Source organism: Folsomia candida, unplaced genomic scaffold, assembly GCF_002217175.1.
Source record: "Folsomia candida strain VU population unplaced genomic scaffold, ASM221717v1 Fcan01_Sc002, whole genome shotgun sequence".
NCBI lineage: Eukaryota > Metazoa > Arthropoda > Collembola > Entomobryomorpha > Isotomidae > Folsomia > Folsomia candida.
In genome coordinates, this window is record NW_019091194.1 from 4,617,947 (window position 1) to 4,637,831 (window position 19,885).

Below are 19,885 nucleotides of genomic sequence, written 5' to 3' on the forward strand. Positions count from 1 at the left end.
CTCATAACCTCAAAGCATCAAAATCCATGTGGTGAAAGCTGGCAGAGTGGGGAAAAAGAGAAAGTTGTGGCTCGATCGAGCAGAGAAAGCGACCGGTGTCTTATTTTGCCCCAAACCGTGCAGGCAAATTCAGAGGCTGAGCAAAGCTCCGTATTTCCGCTCTTCTCGCTGATCACCAAAAAACTGGAAAATCGGAAAAAAACATTCACAATTGTTTAGCTGCCTTTCTTTTTGAAACCTGAATGTTCCAAGCTTCTAAAACTTGTCCTATTACCAAGAATTTCAAAGTGTGTTTGTGCTAATTATTTTTGCGAGTAAGAGAGGAGAGAGACAACTTCTTTTCATTGCGGATTGAAGATTGTTTCTCAAGATTTGTTGGTTAAAGATTTTTATGAGCAAGTGACTGACAGTTAAATTTTTGCTGCATATCGTAACTAGTTGTAATAATTGAAGCGGTGGACTTCTTTGAGTTGGGTTTATGCGGATCGGGGGGCGCCGACGGGACGGTTAGTGAAGGTAATAAAAATAAACAGTAGCACTCGACGAAGTAATTGTATTCAAAGGATGAATAGTTTAGAATGTTTAGTTTGTTATTGATAATCTATGAAATCTTTGCCGTATTTTGTTAGTTTGTGAATTGTGATGTGGCATGCCTTTATGTTGCTGTGCTAATTCATTTGTATGTTTTGCAGGGAGGCGGAGTTACAATTGATCAATTCCAAAAGTTATGGCCTTAGTGGCTCCGATAAGTAACATAAACGTGATGAATCACCCCCACAACTCTCCAATGTTGGGCGGCGGGATGGCCCCAACAACAAGAATGGTCGTGGTGTCGGATGTTGGGCCCCCACAATTTCACGGACAAGGTCCCGGTACGAGCGTTTATCAAGGACATTCTTCAATGATAGTAAGCAATAATCAGGGTGGAAACCAGCAACAACAGCATCACCAGCAAATGAGTTTACCACAGCAGTTTGGAGTTTCAACTTCGACAACGGCTACTGCTCCAGCACATTTTGCTGGAGCATTGTCAAATATAAATGGTTCGTATGGGGGACAGAGATCAGTATCACCAGTGCCTATGGAGGAGGATGACGAATCGCCGCTAACTTCGGCAGAATTGCAGATATTGTCCGGTCTAGATTGGTATTAAATTGATCACTCATAGAAATGCATGCAACTGGTAAAGTTTTGCAATTTATTGTCATTTTGATTTTTTTTGTTACAGCCGGCAATATGGTTTTTTCCTTCCAAATGCTCCGGAGAATGCAAAGAAAAAGACACTTATTCAAAAGGTCAGTATGCAAAATTAGAAGACGACCATACGTCTTTCATTAAATTTTAAGTTTAAATTAAACTAAATTATTTTTTTTCAATTAGGCAATAAGTCAAATTGGTCGCATGCTAATTGAAGAGCAACGCCAAAAAGATCAAGAAGAATCTCCTGATGCCGCTTTTCCTATTCCAATGACCCCATCGAGTAGTGAAGAGAAGAAAATTGTAATTGAACCAAAAACTTATTGTACACTAGGACACTTTAATCTATTACTTGAAGACTACGACAAGGGTATGCGAATTATTAATCGCAATCGTATGCCTTATTACGTAACATTGCAAATAATATTTGTTTTATATAATTATAGCTTTATCCGCGTATCAAAAATACTACGATCTATTACATGGGGACCATTACAAGGATCCCATGCTTCTCTACGGTTTGGGAATGTGCTACTTTCACTTTAACGCGTTTGATCAGTAAGCAAAATTTTTTATGCAAGATATTTGGCTTGTATTTAACATTTGCAGCATGTAAATCATACATACATTAAAGTAATCCCTAAAACAGTGCAAGTTTTTTGTGCTAGTAAGATAGATGAAATTCAGGATGACATTTAGCAAAATCATTGAAGCGTCGATAATTTCATAGTTTGCAATTTATGACATGATTGCGTATTTCGTGTCATCTCAGGTATAATAATACTCTAAAATTGGGCTCATGGATTTGTCAACACGTGTTTCGTTGAACGTATGTACAACCCTTCCATGAAGTTCCATGTCCTGTTGCTGGTAGTCCTTTAAGATCATTCGAGCCACTCAGTTCAGCCGAGTGCACATGTTTTTTAAAGGTCTATATCATTGCCGTAAATTGTCCTGCCTATGATTATGTAACGTAACATAAAGGACGTGTTACTGTATTTTTGTTAGTTTAAAAATCAGATCCTCTCTATTTTCATATGATGGTTGAGTAGAGTAGAGCTGTATGTAGAGCTGAGATTGTGTAGTAGTAGTGGTGCCAATGTCAACCTCTAGAAATTACACCAAACTTCCCCTTCCTTCCGTTCGAGCAATGTTACACATCACATCAACTCTATTTCAATATCCATCCACGTCTACATTTTGTTTTAATACAAGTGTACGTAGCTGAAACTGAGTTAGCTGGAGGTTATACCAACGCTGTAACCGAGATTTTTTACTGAACGCATACATAGGACTGAATTATGCTCTTCTGTTTTACACGAGCCCGAAAAAAAAGAATAATAAATATACATATACTCCGCCTGAACTTGATGTTGATACTGCTCTATATGCTGTGTGCGTGGATCTCGGGGATGATTTGATGCTTATTCAGTTCAGCATCCCTAGAGATCGGTGGACAGAATGGAATATACATGGGATAAAAAATTCGAGAACCTCAATTTCAGTTTGGGATGCTCACTACTCATTGCTGCTGACTGGTAAAAAAGATCCACATAAAGGGAACAAGTTCGCATTGCATTTAGCAGCAGCTGAAATCCTTTTACGAAACGAAATCGGGGGGTACACACAGTTTTAACTTGACGCATCTTTTCCATCCACTGCTGCTGTGGTATCAAAGTAGCTTTTGTGTATGACTTCAGTTCATGAGCAGCTTCTCCTTTTCTCTTCTTAAAACTCCTCTTCCCGTCCAACTAAAAGCAATCCCAAACCAAACTCATTATTACATCCAATCCAACCAACATTGCAGATACTCAGGTTAGTTGGTTTGGTACATATGCATAGCTTATACGAGGAGGTGAGTTGGTATCTCTCTTCTGCGGTCGCTATCTAGCCGTGTATGTAAACGTAGGTTTCAAGTTGAAGTTGAATCTCAAATTGAATACTTTTTAACCCTTTACTTTAATGCAACAACTTTTACATTGTGTTTTGCTTCTCATCCATTCTGTTATGTAGACTATTATTGAGTTGCTCTTTCTTGAGGGCAATACTCTGGACGTCCTACTACTACCAATCACATTGCATCACGAAAACTGACTGCATGCATTATAGCACATTCATAGAAGCAGCAAGCAACCGCATCATGCATAGGATTTTTACTTGATATAATCATTCTTGAAGCAAAACAAACTACCTTCAGCTTTGCCTTCGCCACTCACCACCACTTGCGGCGTGTGTTCCACTGGTAGGAACGAGCATGTAATAATAAAAAGAGAAATGGTTTAGAGAGATCATGCAATATTATCCGTTGGGGTATACGGACTTGATGTTAAAAAGCTTATTTCGCTCGATGTTGCGTTATTTATATGGAATGTATTATAACACACATCGTCAACTGTTGTTAAACCGCTATTCCATCCTTATTACGCTATATTACGCTACACGGTGATACACTCACTCGGATACAAGACGAAGAGGCATTTAGTTTAGTTGTAAAAGTTTCACGCATTTCTGTAAGAGCAACGATGAAGAAGAAGTTGAAGCCCAATATTCTCTCATCGTTAGCTGACTGACATCAGTGTTCAAGAACGAGTTCATCTCGTTCGTTCCTCGTCGTCGACTCATCCCTTTGTGTTCATCATCTGCTGTCTACTGCCTGCCTGCCTGCTTTGATATTTAATTTTTCTCGGGATTATCCACAAAACCATTTATATGTACAAAAGTTGGTTTGGTTTGGTCGTGGTGCATGCAAGTTTCGTTGCCTTGTTTTACTAGAAAGCTACAAGAAAAAGGAAGCGTTGTGTTTTCAAACCAGAAGTATAGTGTGATCATATTATGAGTAAAGTGTTCTGTTAAACCAACAAAATTTAGTAGCACCTTGTTCCCATTTTTTTCTTCCCAGCAGCGGTAGCGGTACGTTGCGTTACTCGCGTTGGAAATTTTAACGGAAATTGGAAACTCATTATTTTTAAGTTGAGTATATTTGAATAGTGGTTTCGCTTAAAGTTGTTTGACGGCAAGATCACTTGTCCTAATTAAGCCACACTTCATATCCGGCCGTCGAAAGTGGAAGGAAATGTGGTGTGAGTGTGTGTGCCTGTGAACGATGAGTGAAATAATGATCTCTAACAAACCAAAGTCGGATTCACTATTATATTACATGTAACGTCGTAAATATACATAACATAAAAATAATTTTGGATATGGTCTTAAAATTCTGCCGTGTTAATTAATATAATACTGCACCAAAGTTGTTCATTCCTGGTACCGGAAGTTGACGTGAGTGAAATTCTTGCTTATTGTTGTTTAGATATAATCCCCTGTAATCTGCTAAATGAACTGTTCAAGAATTTCACGAGAAAAGATTCAAAAGATTTCTCCGTAATCAGAACGATATCACAGCAAACGCATGCATCATGAATGCAGAAGTAGTAGTGCATGCAAAGTTTTTATGAATGAGAATCGAGCAGGGAGCAAGAAACAAGAGGTGTGTCATCTCATCTCTCGCTAAGAATTTGGAGAATTCTATTTGTTTGACATATTGAACGGATAGGTGATAGTATAGAAGAGTATAGTACGCTATGGTAAATGCATAGTAATATAATGGTGAGTAAATAAATGGTACAAGAGAAGGGAAGAGAGATAGGCGGAATTTTTGCTGATTCAGGAATTTCTCGTGTAAAAAAAGATGTACGTAATCTTTTATTCTCGTGAATAAAAGACCACGCATAAGGAAATCCCCTTCTTTTAAATAAGCAAGTCTTCTTCTCCTTGTCCAGCGAACGTGTACTTGCTTACCCATCATTGAACAATCCTGCATCAAATGCAACTGTACCGTAGTTTTTTAGCTCTGTATTGTCTTCTGCGTGCGTTGTTCAGCAAGCAGCTTTGGGATATCCTATTCTTTAAAAAAAGTGATCCTACTTCGTAAATAGTAGTACCAGTCGGTAGTAGTGCAGTAACAAGTATTAGGGTGCAATGCTTTTAGCGTAGTAGTAGCATCCACCAATTTTTTATTCTCTAACCAAGCCCAGCATCAGCAAGTATATAATAAAGCCAGGCAGGTGTGGACCTTATAACCAGGATCGATTTGTGTTTGTCCTGTTGTATAAAAGGCTTCTGCGTATCCGTCCATCGTCTGTTCCTCTTTCCATCCTCTGTTATAATACCACTCGATTTCTAAAATGCTCATCCTGGAACTCAGTAAGTCGAGAAGGACTTGGTGTAATAGCTTTTCCTCCTTCATCCGTCTCAACCTGCAGCTTTGTTGGGATTTTAAGGTTGGATATATGTAAGCTAGCCTTTTCGTTGTTAATACATAATATGATGACCCGAAATACTGGCCTGTGAGACCAATTGGGATATTGCTACACATGCAGCAGGGTATAGATTTATGTGTAATTTTAGTTAGTTGGTTGGGTTTGTTTCGGTTTTTGTGAACGTGTCATATTCCCTACAAAGAAAGAAAGCGGATGCGAATATAATGCGTTTTCTACCAACAATAAAAGATCAGTCCCCCAAACCGAACCGTGTACGTAGCATTCCTTATTCCTCCTCGTGTCTGTGTGTCGTGAATTGAGAGAATCCACTGAATTGAACCCGAACAGGACTGTACTCTGCGTTCGACACTCCGACACCGAAACTTTCCAACCATTCACACAGTACCGTTCTTTTTGTTGAGTTAGTTCGAAGCAGGAGGGGGACGGAATAAGAGCACAACCCGCAAGCATTCTCTCGTCGTCGTCCTTGTTGGAGTTGTCGCTAAGCTATTTTGCGCGTGCACTTTCCCATCTTTCTCGTCTTACGCACTTCCTGTCGTTCCCACCAACCAACTTATCCTTAGCAGAGAGAAAGAAGAAAGTGTAGCCGTCGTGTGTGTGCCAAGTGAGGAGATGTTAGTTGCGTTGGACAGTGAGTGAGCTACAAAGCTGGGTCCTCCTCCCCCACCAAAACTATTAAGGGAGAAAGTCTGACAAGAATTTGTCTCTCGCGTTACATTTACATATTTAATATTAAATAGCAGAATTTGAATAATTCTCTCCTCAACTCTAGCAAGAGTTAACGTACAACACCAGCTCAATGTAATGTAGTATGTAGCGTAAAACTACACTACTGCCAATGCGCAGACCACCAGAATGTGTTCATTTTTATACATTTACACTGGTAAAAAATACGATTTCTGATACAAAGTTTTTATAAACAAATTCTACAATAGTGAAGAAAAAAATGATTCTCAAGTTGTGTGCATTTCTTAATGCCATTCATAAATAATCCACCACTACCACGTGTGTTCATCTCTACTAGTAGACTGCGACAACTGTAGTTGTAATAACTCAACCCACTTATAGAACAGAAGTTGATAAACCAATTCGTTTATATTCATTTAATTACCCATCAATATCAACACCGACCGACACGGACTCTTTCTCTCTCTCAAGTTATACTGTCCTGTTGACGCTGATGAATTTATAGTGTATTCGTTCCTGCTACCATTAACTTGTGATTATTACTCTGCTCTCATATTACATCCCATTACGTTGCCAACACATTAGATGAGAGAGGAGAGGTTTTTGAGCTGGATTGGTTCATACGTATGAATGTATGTATATGCATAACGTGAAATTGCCTGCCTCCCAAGTTTTATAATACCACTTAATAAATAACTTGAACTGGATGAATACCAATTCCACAAATTCATATGTGATTATTTAGTATCCCGTTAGTCGTGGTGGTGTGGTTGGTGAGGGAGTATAATTGTGCGTACATAGTACGAGTGCCTTTATTTTATACATGCTAAAATTTTGCATTACTTCTACCAAACATTATATTTGATGTAAATCTGTGTACTGCGATTTTATCAACCCGTTCGCTAATAAGTGAAGTGAGAAGAGAACCCTTTTGTCAGGTGTGTAAAAAAAACTACTTTTTGTTACCAGGTTTTGTTTGATCGTTATCTGTTATGTGTATGCATGGTGCATAAAATGCTGTGGTGCAAATTTGCACAGTGGGGGAGGGTAAAATTCATTCATAGGAAATACTTGACTTCCTGTCGTAGTCACCTGCTCCATCCATGGATTTAAACTCACTCGTTGTCGTATTATTTGGTTAAACGAGTTATATAATCTGAATTTTATCCTTGCTTTGCATACATTTTTGTGATAGGATGGGTTTTAAAAAGTTTAAAAAATCTCAGACAGTCATACTCTTCCAATTTCTTGACGGGATTGCAGTTCTTTTGCTTAGCAATATGGACATTCAGGCAGACGATTTATTTAATGAACTCGACCTTGTGTGGCTTCATATTTCCTGAGAATATAGAAAAATGCAAGAAATGTCGCCTATTATGCGAGCCTTTTAAGTTCAACCCTGACGAAAGTATCTCTGAACGAGTAAATATAATCGTAAAATGAATGGAATTCTAATGCTTTGACTAATGACTCTTTTCAATTCCTCTGTACACTCTATTCATTAGTATTATGCTAATGAATTGATATTTGTACGCGAGCAGTATAATACTTACTACTGACTGATAACGCATTTGTAGGATTCCACAAGTAAATAATAATATCTCTTTGCTTGCGCTACGTCATACGCATATCCGTTATAAATACATGTGTGTTTCAACTCCAATTCCAGAAAGTTATACTTTCCGTCATGACCATTGACGGGTAAAGATAAAGCACATGATAAGTTGGGTAGGGCCACCAAACAAAACTCGTTCATTAAACTACGTGAGAAAGTTGAGATAAAATTATGGACCGGAATACTAAATTTATGTAACGACATGATGAGGACGTGAAATTGTGATCTCGTTTCAGGGTATTGATATTGATTTTCCTCCAGTTTCGCATAAAAGGTCTATGACGATTGACGAGTGTGTGACGCCGATGAACCTCATTTTACGTACTTAAATACACGAATAATGTATGACCAGACCACGACAGCTCTCATCATTCGATCCTCATTCTGTATGGTATGAGTGGCTGATAAGGAGAAAAAGTGTTATGTTATCAGGGATTTGTATTCATTCCATTGCTCTTGCACGTACATAATATTTTTGTGCCATTTCTGGAATTGGCATTGGTCGTGCAAACTTAACCAAGTGCAATGACAATATTCTCCGAATACTGCCAGATTTTACATGGTTTAAACAGACATATTTTTAAGGGCAGCTGAAACAATACATAGATAGCAGAAATATGTATTAAGACGGAAAATCTGTGGGAAATTTTTCAGCTATTTATCATCAGCAATATGGTGTATATGCATGTAAGTAGTTGTATCCATCCACGTGTAATAATTCAATTTGCGGTGTTGGCATATCCTGTCATATGCAATTGGCCAAAGTTTTGCATTGTGTAATAATATGCCCTATGACCAGCCAGACTCTTCCGTACTATGTACATACTCGATAGAATTAAATATGTACACACTGCTATTTAACTCGGCTGTGCTGCTACATCCATGACATTACATCAGGCCAACAACAGCACGTTAAGTTACCACCACTTCTATGAATACGTAATACTTGAGCTTATATAGTTTTCAACTCGCTAAAAGAGCTCGATTCGAGGAAGGCCGAATTCAGAGTGCAATGTACGCACGCACAGAGAGTTCTTCTCGACAGAAGAGTCTGCAGATGGGAAAATGGATTTAGAAGACGAGGGGCTTTAGAGAGAAGCGTCGAGCTACACGGCAGCAGCGTTTGCGTTGGTTGGTTTGGTTGGACGGCTTATAGAGAGAATTGTTGTAAAATAATATGTCTTTTCTCTATATGTATTCTTCATCCGATGTACATAACGCTACATATTGAGGACGATGGGATGGTGGTACGGTTATGCGTACTGGTGCGTTGCGTTGCGTTGCACGGGGCAAAATCTTTTTGCGTCATCATGAATGAAGAACAGCTAACGCAAACGCATGATAAAAAGGGTTATATGTATGTACAAAGATCCAATTGGTTTCACTACTATTTGGTACAAATATTGCTAAGCTTGGCGTATAACAGTAAGTAGCAGAGGGTAACAGGCAATATGTATTCTCTTTTTTAAGTAGCGTATGGTGTGATTGAACTCGCCTTAAGGGATTCTGAGAGTTATGCTGAAAATAAATATGATGGGAAATAATAAAGTTTTGTATATCCGCAGTAGTGCTGCTTATTAGATTTTTATGTATTTTTGTCATTAATAAAGGGGGAAGGGTGTTGGGAATAAAAGTCGGATCGGACGGAAGGGGTGCCTCAACCTCAGAGAGATGAGTTTAGTTGAATGGAGGTCCAGGGTTAAGAAGGATGAATAAAAACGGGTGACACGATTATAAATGTGAGAGGAACAGTTGGGGTAGCAATCTAGTTGAGTTTAATCAAGTATGGTACACTGAGGAATAATAATACTAATGTATAAAAGGACTGGAATTGGGTTACCAGTACCACCAAATGTATGAAAGGAAAGTGTGGTGGTACATACATTCGTACATTTGATTGAAGAGAAAGATATTAGAGTTGCTGGATTTTCGGTGTTATTGATTTCTCCTCTCATGACAAAAGTCCGGTCCGGTCATCATGGTCCAGTTGATTTGCTTTCATTGGATGCCTTTATATGATTATTATTATCATTCTATTCTCCTGCTGTATTTTATTTTCGGGATTGATTTGTTTCCCCCCCAATTTTAGCACAACCCATTTTTACGTTTACAACATTTTTGTAATATTGTATCGCTGAGGTCAGAATGATTATGGAAGAATTCGTATAATCACTAGAAAATCAAGTTCTCATTATGCGCGATTAGTTATAATTATTATGACAATTATGGTCATAAGAAAATTTAAAATTATAAGAAAATTATAGCATTATAATAATTGCTATGTATTTGCCATAATAAGTTTAAGATGCAAACAGTTGCAAATATGCTACAAAAGTTGCAAGTATTTAATTTTAATATTTTCTGGATAATCCTATAATCTGGATATCCTATTAATTCTTATTCTCATGAAATTACAAGAATGTTTGAGGGGAGTCAAATAAGGAAAATTATTTGAGCTTTTTTTTTCTTAGTGAGGCAAATACCTAGCAACAAAAAAATTACTAAGTATGCATTTGACCCTCCCCAAAAAAGTGACCACCGACGATATCTCAGTCATTTCTCAACCGATTTGGATGAAATTTGGCACCGATCATTGTTAGATAATTTGAAAACGATGTGCGAGTCGCCTTTTGGAATTTTTGTTTTTTGAGTTAGTTATTGGCAAAAATATGCGAAAATTTGCCCCTTACTGAACATTTCTTTTCATAGTTCATTAATGGGTCATCCAAACAAAAATTGCATATTGTGTGCATTGACCCCACCCCAAAAACTGATGGAAATTATTCAATATCTCCGTCATTTCTCAACCGATTTTGATGACATTTTGCACCGATTATTCTTATGAAATTTAGAAATGACATTCAAACTGATTTGGTGAATTTATGATCCGGATGATCAAAATCAGTTAAGAACTCGAGAGATTATTAAATTTAGAAAACCTTCAAATTTTTGCAGCGACGCAAAGCATTAAGGTTGTTGACAATAAATCTTCTAATCAACTCTAGCTTTAAGGAATGTGTGGTGCTTATTATTAAAGATATAAAGAACTCAATTACAAGTATTAAATAAACAAGGCCCCAAAAAATGGAAATCTTAGTGAGGCTTGGTGCGACTACAACTAATAAATAAAATTAGATTGCAGAATTTTTGCATCACCGCTCTCTGTACCGTTCTTACTGGATCCAATATAAATTTTGTTTTGCATACACATGCATTTTTACATTTATTGAATTAATTGGGTTTTTAAGAAGACGTTTTTACAAGTGAACGAGAAGTTTGGTAAATTAACTGGGAACAAATATAATATAATGGGTAAACAATTGTGAACTACGAATCTTTAAGTTTAAGATGCAAACAGTTGCAAATATGCAACAAAAGTTGAAAATATTTAATTTTAATATTTTCTGGATAATCCTATAATCTGGATATCCTATTAATTCTTATTCTCATGAAATTACAAGAATGTTTGAGGGGAGCCATTTATTCCAAATGATTACTTAATACTTCCAGTAAAGAATGGTACAGAGAGCGGTGATGCAAAAATTCTGCAATCTAATTTTATTTATTAGTTGTAGTCGCACCAAGCCTCACTAAGATTTCCCTTTTTTGGGGCCTTTATAATTAGAGCAATTATATTTACTTGTAATGCTCGTTTACACAGCATTACAAGTAAATTGTTCGTCATGGGACTGGTGAGGGTATTGGAAACAAATTAAAATTTATTACGGTGCTCATAAAATTGTGCACTAAAAATTCATGTCACGACCGAATGACAGTTTAAGTTTGACATTTTAAATGTTACATTTCTAGTACCTACTTTATTTTCAACGTTCCTTAAAGCCCGTCGTATTTCTGTTCCAATCCTGCCACACACGATTTTGGATTTTAATCATTTTATGGCGAAACCCTGAAAAGCCATCGTCCACTTCTTTGTAACGTGGGCAGTAGTTAGTGGGGAAAGTGTTTAGCAGATACATACGGACAAAATTTATTGCATGCAATTCAGCCCGCTTCCTAGATTCCCTAAGTGAAATATATCTGTCACAAAATTCTGACGCGGGTTGTAAAATAAGGGCAGTCAAAAGTTTGTCATCCATGATTGCAGTTAGTTGGAAAGGTCAGTTTTTGTTGTTTGGCACATTATAATCATGAAATGCTCTGTTGGTCAGTAGACCCAAAGCAGAGAGTAATAGCCTTTGAGCAAGACTTTATTATTTTAGGAATTGTGTAGAAATTTTTTTTTCAAATGTCCGATTTTCATACAAGTGCTGACGCGTCAACATGCAAGTAATGCTCTTCTTATTCTTTTTTTTCTTCAAAATATGAGTGACGGGTCAAATAGGTTCGTGTAAGCCGTTATCTTTGCGTGATCTTTCTTGAAACCAACTGACGACGAGACCGTATATATTTTTCTAACAAAGAACCCAACAACGCATGTAAGAAGCACAATGGAAAAGGTGTGTTTGCTTGCTTGCTCGGAATGGGACTCTTTCTCCAATTCTACAGTTTTGCCTGGTCGGTCGTTTTGCTCTCGTTTTGTGCAATGTACGTACACATGATATGCACACTCATTGAAAGTGGAAGTCTCGAAAAAGGGATGAAAATTTCTGGATGTTTAAAAAGGAACAGCAGCCAGTCTAATAGCTAAATAGCAGTTTATGATTCACTGAATGAGAGCTGCATGAGGAAGCGACCCTTCTAGGAGACAAGGACTATTATTACATACGTATACGTATTATAAGGAAGGGACTTTGCTCTCACGCAGTTTAGTTGTTCACTGGATTGCAATTCGGCCACTTACTCCTCAATCACAAGTTTTATCATTTCATGATTTGGCCAGTTACTCTCAGGAAACTTTATTCATTCCTCATTATTTTTGCAATTTATTTATTTGTGTGTCTCAGATTACCGTGCGATCATATATCTCATTTTAATGTTGGTTAATATGCACAAATAAAGAAGTCAAAGTTCGTGTGAGTATGCGCATTGAACTGTTTCATTGAACTTCTGTTGCCGATTTATTAAAATTTGTTGCTAATTTGGTTATATTTTTATTTTTTCAGTGCAATAAAGATATTCCTTCTTCTACTGGTAAGTCCTTTATTTCAATTCACTTACGAGAGGGGTATATTGAGTTATGTGGGATTAGGCCGGGAATCGGCGAGCATTAGGAACGTTGGTGTTACATTCAGTAGCCTACTCATTTCCAATGTTTCAGTCACTCAATTAAATTTTTAATTAACTAATAATGAGTCAAAGTAGAGCGCTATCTACTATTACAAATACTTGTCATAAAAGACCAGGACCGGCATCTAAAACTCTTCCTAAAGTGATAAAAATAGACAAAGAAAGTGAGGACAGAAAGTTAGCTCTAGAGATTGTTAAGGAGGACGAGAATTTAAGGAAAATAAATAATCATTATCGGGTGATGTTATGGCTTAACGCTACAGATAAAGACAACTTGTCCCTCCGTGTATCAACTTTAAGCAGAAGAGATCGCATCGTTTGCGAAACATACAAAAATCTCTATTCTAATGTGTACACTTACGTATATGACAATGATTCAAAGTTTAGATTTATATTATTGTCTGATTTAATAATTAGTGAAACTTCCGAATCAGTGAGTTCTGCTTGTGATGCTTCAGAAGCATATTCGTATTTGTTATCGAAAGTGATAAAATTTCAGCATCGAAAAGATCCTTCGATTCGTTTACCTCTGTCGGATGGGAAAAACACTCAAGTTTCAGCTCACGCAAAACATTGGAAAAATGAGGAGAAATTAGCTGACTTGTTAATTAAATTCAAAAACACTGATTTGCTGGATATACAACTAAGTGTTGACCTACATCCAATGTTTGCAAACTTGAATTGCAAACAATTAAAGTTTTATGATATAAAATTTACCTATGAATCTCTCCAGAAACTAAATTTAGACGAGTCAATCATTAATTCTCCAACGAAATCGAACAGAAGCTTGCGGTTAGATATAGGAGAGTTTGATTGCAGAATTTGTGGTCAAACTCTTATAACGTCCGGCGTCACTACTCATTTCCGAAACCACCATAAAGTAGTTCCTAAACTGAAGTGTGTAAAGTGTGATAAGGAAACACATATAGTAGAAGAATTAAGCAATCATATGAACCTGCATCAAGGTGGTTTTGAATGTTCTACTTGTAACAGACCTTATGTACACGCAAAAAGTCTTAATGAACATGAGAAATCTCATGTTAAAAAATGAACTCATATCAATTTTATTCGTAAGTTTGCACATCTATCTTTCGTCATTATTTTAATTAATCTTTTACTTATGTATCCCTCAGTATGTGGAGCCGGGATTCATTCGAAGTAATGAAGTTCACCTGCGTTTAGCTTTGATACGAAAAATCCAAGGCGAACTTCCCAGAGCATTGAAACATTTTAACGCTGCACTTCGTGATCAATCGCCGTCCTCCATATCGCCGTCTCAAATTAAGTTTCATATCGCCCATTTGTATGAAATTCTCGACAAGCCGACTTTTGCCAAAGAAAACTACGAGGAATTATTGAAAGAGAAAGACTTACTCCCAAGTTTGCGAGCTACTGTTTATCAACATTTAGGTATCAGTTCATTCCAATCTTATTTGTTGTATGTATGTGAAGGAATGTGAAAAATATGAATTGTATGTTTTAATATTTAGCCTGGATTACGCACACCTGTGAAGCACTTGGAGAAAAGCCTCAACGTGAACCTTTGGCAATTCACTATTTGCAGAAAGCCTTAGAGTCTGATCCACGTTCTGGACAGGCTTTGTATCTTCTAGGACGGTGTTTTGCCTCTTGTGGTATGATAACTTTTTGTCATTTAAAATTTATGTTACATAATAGTAAATACATTTTATCATCGTGTTAAGAAAAAATTAATTTTTAATTTTTACCCTCTCTCCCATTTTCAGGCAAAGTGCACGACGCCTTTTTAGGTATTTAAACTCAGTCAATTTATAAATTATAGCAAACATTTATTCAGACAAAATACATACCCTTTAATTGTAATTATTTAAATGTTATTTTTAGCCTACCGCAATTCTGTTGACAAATCAGAAGGGAACGCGGACACTTGGTGCTCTATCGGGTAAATAATAATAGTTTGTTGACAGCATGTTTGCCTTATCATGTTGAGTTTATATTTATAACTTATATTATTTATGTAGAGTTTTGTATCAACAACAAAACCAGCCCTTAGATGCTCTCCAGGCGTATATCTGTGCCGTACAGCTAGATAAATTTCATGTGTCAGCTTGGACAAACTTGGGTGTGCTGTATGAATCTGTGAATCAGCCCCGTGACGCACTTTCTTGCTACGTTAACGCAGGTCGAGGATTTCTCACAAAACATTCTTCTAAAACAATGAATCCAAGTCTTCAACAAAGGATCAAGTTTATTCAAAGTGGGCTGGCGAAAGCTCCTGTACAAACGTAGGTTATTTTTCGTTGTAAATCCATATCCATGAGCTAAATGTTAATCATTTGTTTGTGAACTTTTTGTAACAGGGTTAATGGCAAACCTCGACATTTGCCTGTTATTGAGGAGGCGTGGAATTTGCCCATTTCTGCGGAAATGACTGCTAGACAACAGCAACAGCAATCACAAAGATATCAACATCAACAAAAAGGTGGACTGAATGGAGCTCAGCTAAACGGTCAGCAATCAGACTTGCCAGTAAAGAAATTCAAGGTGAGAGCTGATATATTTAAGTAATTTTTAATTATATATGATGGATTACATAATGTTCGAATTTGATATTTCTTAGATGGAAGATCAAGGACAAAATGGCAATACTCGACCTGCAGGACTTAGCTCCCATCAATTACAAATTCTCCACACGTTGCAAAGTCACATGAATCAAGGATATCAGTTGAGTCAACCCCAACAACAACTATACAATCAATTGTCTCATCAATATAGGTAAAATTAAATTGAAAAAATAAAAATTCTTATTTTTGAAATTGATATATATATAATTCCAATTCATGAACGAAATTATAGGACAATGCAACAGCAGCAGCAACAACAAAGACAAAACGTGGTGCAATCATCCGCAGACGGCGCTGGCAGAGCCACCGGATCATTTTCTTCCCTTCAACAAGGCCACCAAGATTTGTCATTCCATAACCACACCACGAGGTTGACTACGACGACATCCTCCATGCCTGGTACAACAACGGAAGTAGACGATATTAAATCACCCCGAAGTGCCCTTAGTGGAAGTCCTCCATTTTCACCAGTTAGCGATCAGGAACTTCAAGCTTGGCTTAATCAGAAAGACCTGGGTGACGATCTACTCCGTGGATGTAACGTTGACCTGGACGAGCTTGAACTTATGGATGACGACCTCGTCGGTATGCCAAGCAACAACAATACTCCAGACAGTAAAGCAGACTCGAGAGTTCGAACCATCAGTATGAATTCCGATATCAATCGACACAGCCCCTCAGAAGAGGAATACAAAGAAGCCAACATTACGATGACGGCTAAGGAACTCCAAGCGCGATGTAAAACAGATTTCAAAGATATGCGAAAAGTCATAGTTTGTAATATTCTTGGCGATCATGCTCCTCCGCCCGCCCCACCTGAGCCACCAGTGGTAAGGATCCTATTGTTTTTATTCTTATGTACTTATTAACACAATTTCATTAAGATTGTTCTACTACTGTAATTTTTTTGCAGACACCATTGACCGAAGACCAGTTGTATCCTCAAACACCCAGTGTTTTTGTCGAAAACAAGAAAGATGCTTTCAGCCCTATGCTGCAAGAATTTTGCTTGCAACATCCCATCGCAGTAATTCGAGGAATAGGGGCAGCATTAAAACTTGACCTAGGATTGTTTTCTACAAAAACTTTGGTTGAAGCTCATCCGGAGCACCCTGTCGAAATTCGCCACCAGAATTTCAAAAACTATGATGAAAACGTAGACAATAACGGAAAAGTTTCGTGGGACTGTTTTTCTCGTAGGGCACACTCAACAATTGGGTGGTATGCTCAATACCAAGCATTAAGTTTCAAAGAATCTGTGAAGGTAAGAAGATTTATTCATTCAACAATATTTTGAAAATATTAAATATTTTTATAACACTAATCGAGATAATAAATAATAATGGTTTTAAACATGAATGTAAAAATGTTTTAGGAGGAAGAGGATAAAAATCTAGGAATTATGCACAAAGATTCCGACTCAGATTCTAAAGATTCATCGGGAAACAAGAAAAAGAAAGTTACAAAGGCTCTAAAGTTTGGAACCAATGTGGATCTCTCAGACGAACGCAAATGGAAAGACCAGCTTCAAGAATTGCAAAAACTGCCTGCATTTTCAAGAGTCGTTTCTGCAGGAAATATGCTCACCCATGTTGGACACGTTATTTTGGGAATGAATACAGTCCAGTTATATATGAAGGTTCCTGGAAGTCGGGTATGCAGGCATTATCAAATATTATCTAAAGTACATATTTAATTCCAGTAGTTAATTATAATGATGATCAATTTAATTATTATAGACTCCTGGACATCAAGAAAACAACAATTTTTGTTCCATCAACATGAACATTGGTCCTGGAGATTGTGAGTGTTATTTTTTCATTTGGATTTAGTCATATGTCAGTTTGTTTATTTCTGTTATAAACAATAATTATTGTGTATAGGTGAATGGTTCGCTGTCCCTGATGCGTACTGGGGAAAGATATATGAACTGTGCGAAAAGAACAAGATGGACTATCTTCATGGATCATGGTGGCCTAATCTTGACGATTGTGCCAAGGCTAAGATTCCCGTGTACCGTTTCACCCAAAAGCCTGGCGATCTTGTATGGGTAAATAGTGGATGTGGTAAGTCCAAAGACTTGTATTCTGCTAAATTTAATGTTTATTAAGTATAATACAATTGATTCGATTTTTTTACATAAATAGTTCACTGGGTACAAGGTTCGTAACTTTTCATATTTTCTCTTCATTTATTATAAAATTATCCCCTGGCTCTTGTAACGACTTTAATGACCAATTTTCTACGTTGTAGCGATGGGCTGGTGCAACAACATTGCCTGGAATGTTGGACCACTGACTTCTCGTCAGTATCAACTTGCGATAGAGAGATACGAATGGAACAAATTGCAAAAATTCAAAAGCATTGTAAGTATTGATCATACGCAAAAATATTTTGTGCCGATTCATCATAGATTTTTATATAATGGCATGCTTTTTTCTTCTCCGACCATTAGGTTCCGATGGTGCACTTGTCGTGGAATTTGGCAAGAAATATTTACCCAACCGATATCAAAACATATGATCTCATTAAGTGAGTTATTTATATTAATATTCCATTTGGTTGAAATTTATTAACAAGGTGCATAAAGTTTTAAAACTATTACTCAATTTTCTATTGCAGGAGTGTATTGATGAGAACGATGATGCATTGCTTCCGGTTGTTGGAGTTTGTTAAATCAAAAGGTGTGGAGGTTCATTTTCATGGTCGTTCGAAAACTGATGCGTCACATTATTGTGGACAGTGCGACGTAAGTAGCGAGATAATTATTATAAAAAATGCATTGTGGAACATCATCTTACTTAAATAGTGATTCTATATGTGCATATTTATATTTTTAGCTGGAAGTCTTTAATATCCTCTTCATCAAAGAGCAAGAAAAACGACATGTTGTTCACTGCATAAACTGTGCACTGCAAGCCTCCCCCGAACTATCTGGCTTCGTATGCCTGGAAGAGTACGATTTGACCGACTTGATGAAAGTCTACGATGACTTTGTTCTTCACCATGTAAGAATCGTTTATAATTCTAGGATAAAATTTAATTAGAGTAATTATTAATATGTAATTCTTAAATGGTACATATTAGGTTCCTGCAGTGACGGCTGCCTCATCTTCCTCTGCATTCACGGTCCACCAAGTTCCTGGACCACCACGTCCTGTCCCAACAAGCTTTTCTGCCACTGTTTCGTCCAATACGGTGGGGTCGTGACCGTTGTACATGATAGATTGTAATAATCATAGTAATAGCAGTAGCAGTATGTATGTCGATAATTTGTAAGAGACGACAAAGAAGGGACAACGGGCGTTGACGAAACCCAGCACTGCCAAAATGTGATAACTTTTATAATACATACTATAAAACTTTACTGTATGCAGATGTTAATTTAAAAATTAGTGCATTGATGAAATACGATTGCAATCTTTACAAAATAAGAATAATAAGTACGACGATAGGTACGTAAGTAGGTATATGTAAATTTATTTATCTATTTTATGTTTCCCAAAAATTATCTTTGCGAGGACGCCTTTACAGGTAGATTTGATCTCAGTTTGTATTTCTCTCGCAAATCAGTTCCACCAGAAAGGTAGATATAACTCTAATAAAACAGGCAAACAATCATAACAAAGTCCATTATGCCTTAACAAATAGTTCGTCATGCAATCCTATACAAAGTTTTTGTAAATGAAATTCTATGTATGGATTTCAATTTTGTATTTTCAATAACATGAATTTTAGTGGTTTTGCCATAAATACGTCGTTAAAGTTGTTTCTGTGACCATCATCTTTCAATTACAGAGAGAGCAACGAAAAAATGAAATTGCAATAGCGGACCCAGAGAAACAGCTTTTTATAACTACATACACTGTGGAATGAGAGCTTGTCCCGTGAATAATATAATAATTATGTATGGATCTGAGAAAAATTAAGCATTGTTGATCGTCATGCATTCAAGTGTTCATTTCTACAAAACCTAAACAAAATACCTCCACAATAAAATGTGTGTGTAGTAGTTAGTTTATTACCGGGTTTGTTATAATTGTCTCGTCGCGCAGTAGATTTATACAGTCGTTATGAATGCGAATTTAATTTTTTATCACTTTGATTACTAAAACTATATATGGGTGGTGAATTGTGATTAGTTTTACGAGTAATTAATTAGTCAAAGCGAAAAACTTGAGTACTTGCGTAATAAAAATTTTCATACCTTTAAAATAAGCATTATGTAAGTGTCAATACTTTCATTTTATCGTTCGAAAACTAAAGCATTAAGTTGGCAGTGATGTACTGTACAAACAATTGCATATTAAGGACCCAGA

At 36.9% G+C, this 19,885-nt stretch overlaps 1 protein-coding gene across 2 annotated transcripts; it reads left to right on the forward strand.

Annotated features, from left to right (window-relative positions):
* Nucleotides 1–144: 144 nt before the first annotated feature.
* On the forward strand, nucleotides 145–19,785 carry LOC110842825 (lysine-specific demethylase 6A). Of its 2 annotated transcripts, XM_022088653.2 has the most exons (24): nucleotides 145–516; nucleotides 693–1,146; nucleotides 1,229–1,295; nucleotides 1,381–1,567; nucleotides 1,644–1,755; nucleotides 12,840–12,867; nucleotides 14,097–14,373; nucleotides 14,454–14,597; nucleotides 14,709–14,732; nucleotides 14,827–14,884; nucleotides 14,964–15,227; nucleotides 15,303–15,486; nucleotides 15,563–15,717; nucleotides 15,799–16,396; nucleotides 16,480–16,830; nucleotides 16,942–17,220; nucleotides 17,306–17,369; nucleotides 17,450–17,632; nucleotides 17,714–17,728; nucleotides 17,820–17,932; nucleotides 18,022–18,098; nucleotides 18,189–18,315; nucleotides 18,407–18,574; nucleotides 18,654–19,785. In XM_022088653.2, the coding sequence occupies exons 2-24, from the start codon at nucleotides 728–730 to the stop codon at nucleotides 18,774–18,776; spliced, it is 4,017 nt and encodes a 1,338-aa protein (XP_021944345.1). In that variant the 5' UTR covers nucleotides 145–516; nucleotides 693–727; the 3' UTR covers nucleotides 18,777–19,785. The 2 variants fall into 2 exon arrangements, with proteins under 2 accessions (XP_021944345.1, XP_021944346.1); XM_022088654.2 differs by lacking the exons at nucleotides 145–516; nucleotides 693–1,146; nucleotides 1,229–1,295; ... (1 more) ...; nucleotides 1,644–1,755; nucleotides 12,840–12,867 and adding an exon at nucleotides 12,931–14,033.
* Nucleotides 19,786–19,885: the final 100 nt, after the last annotated feature.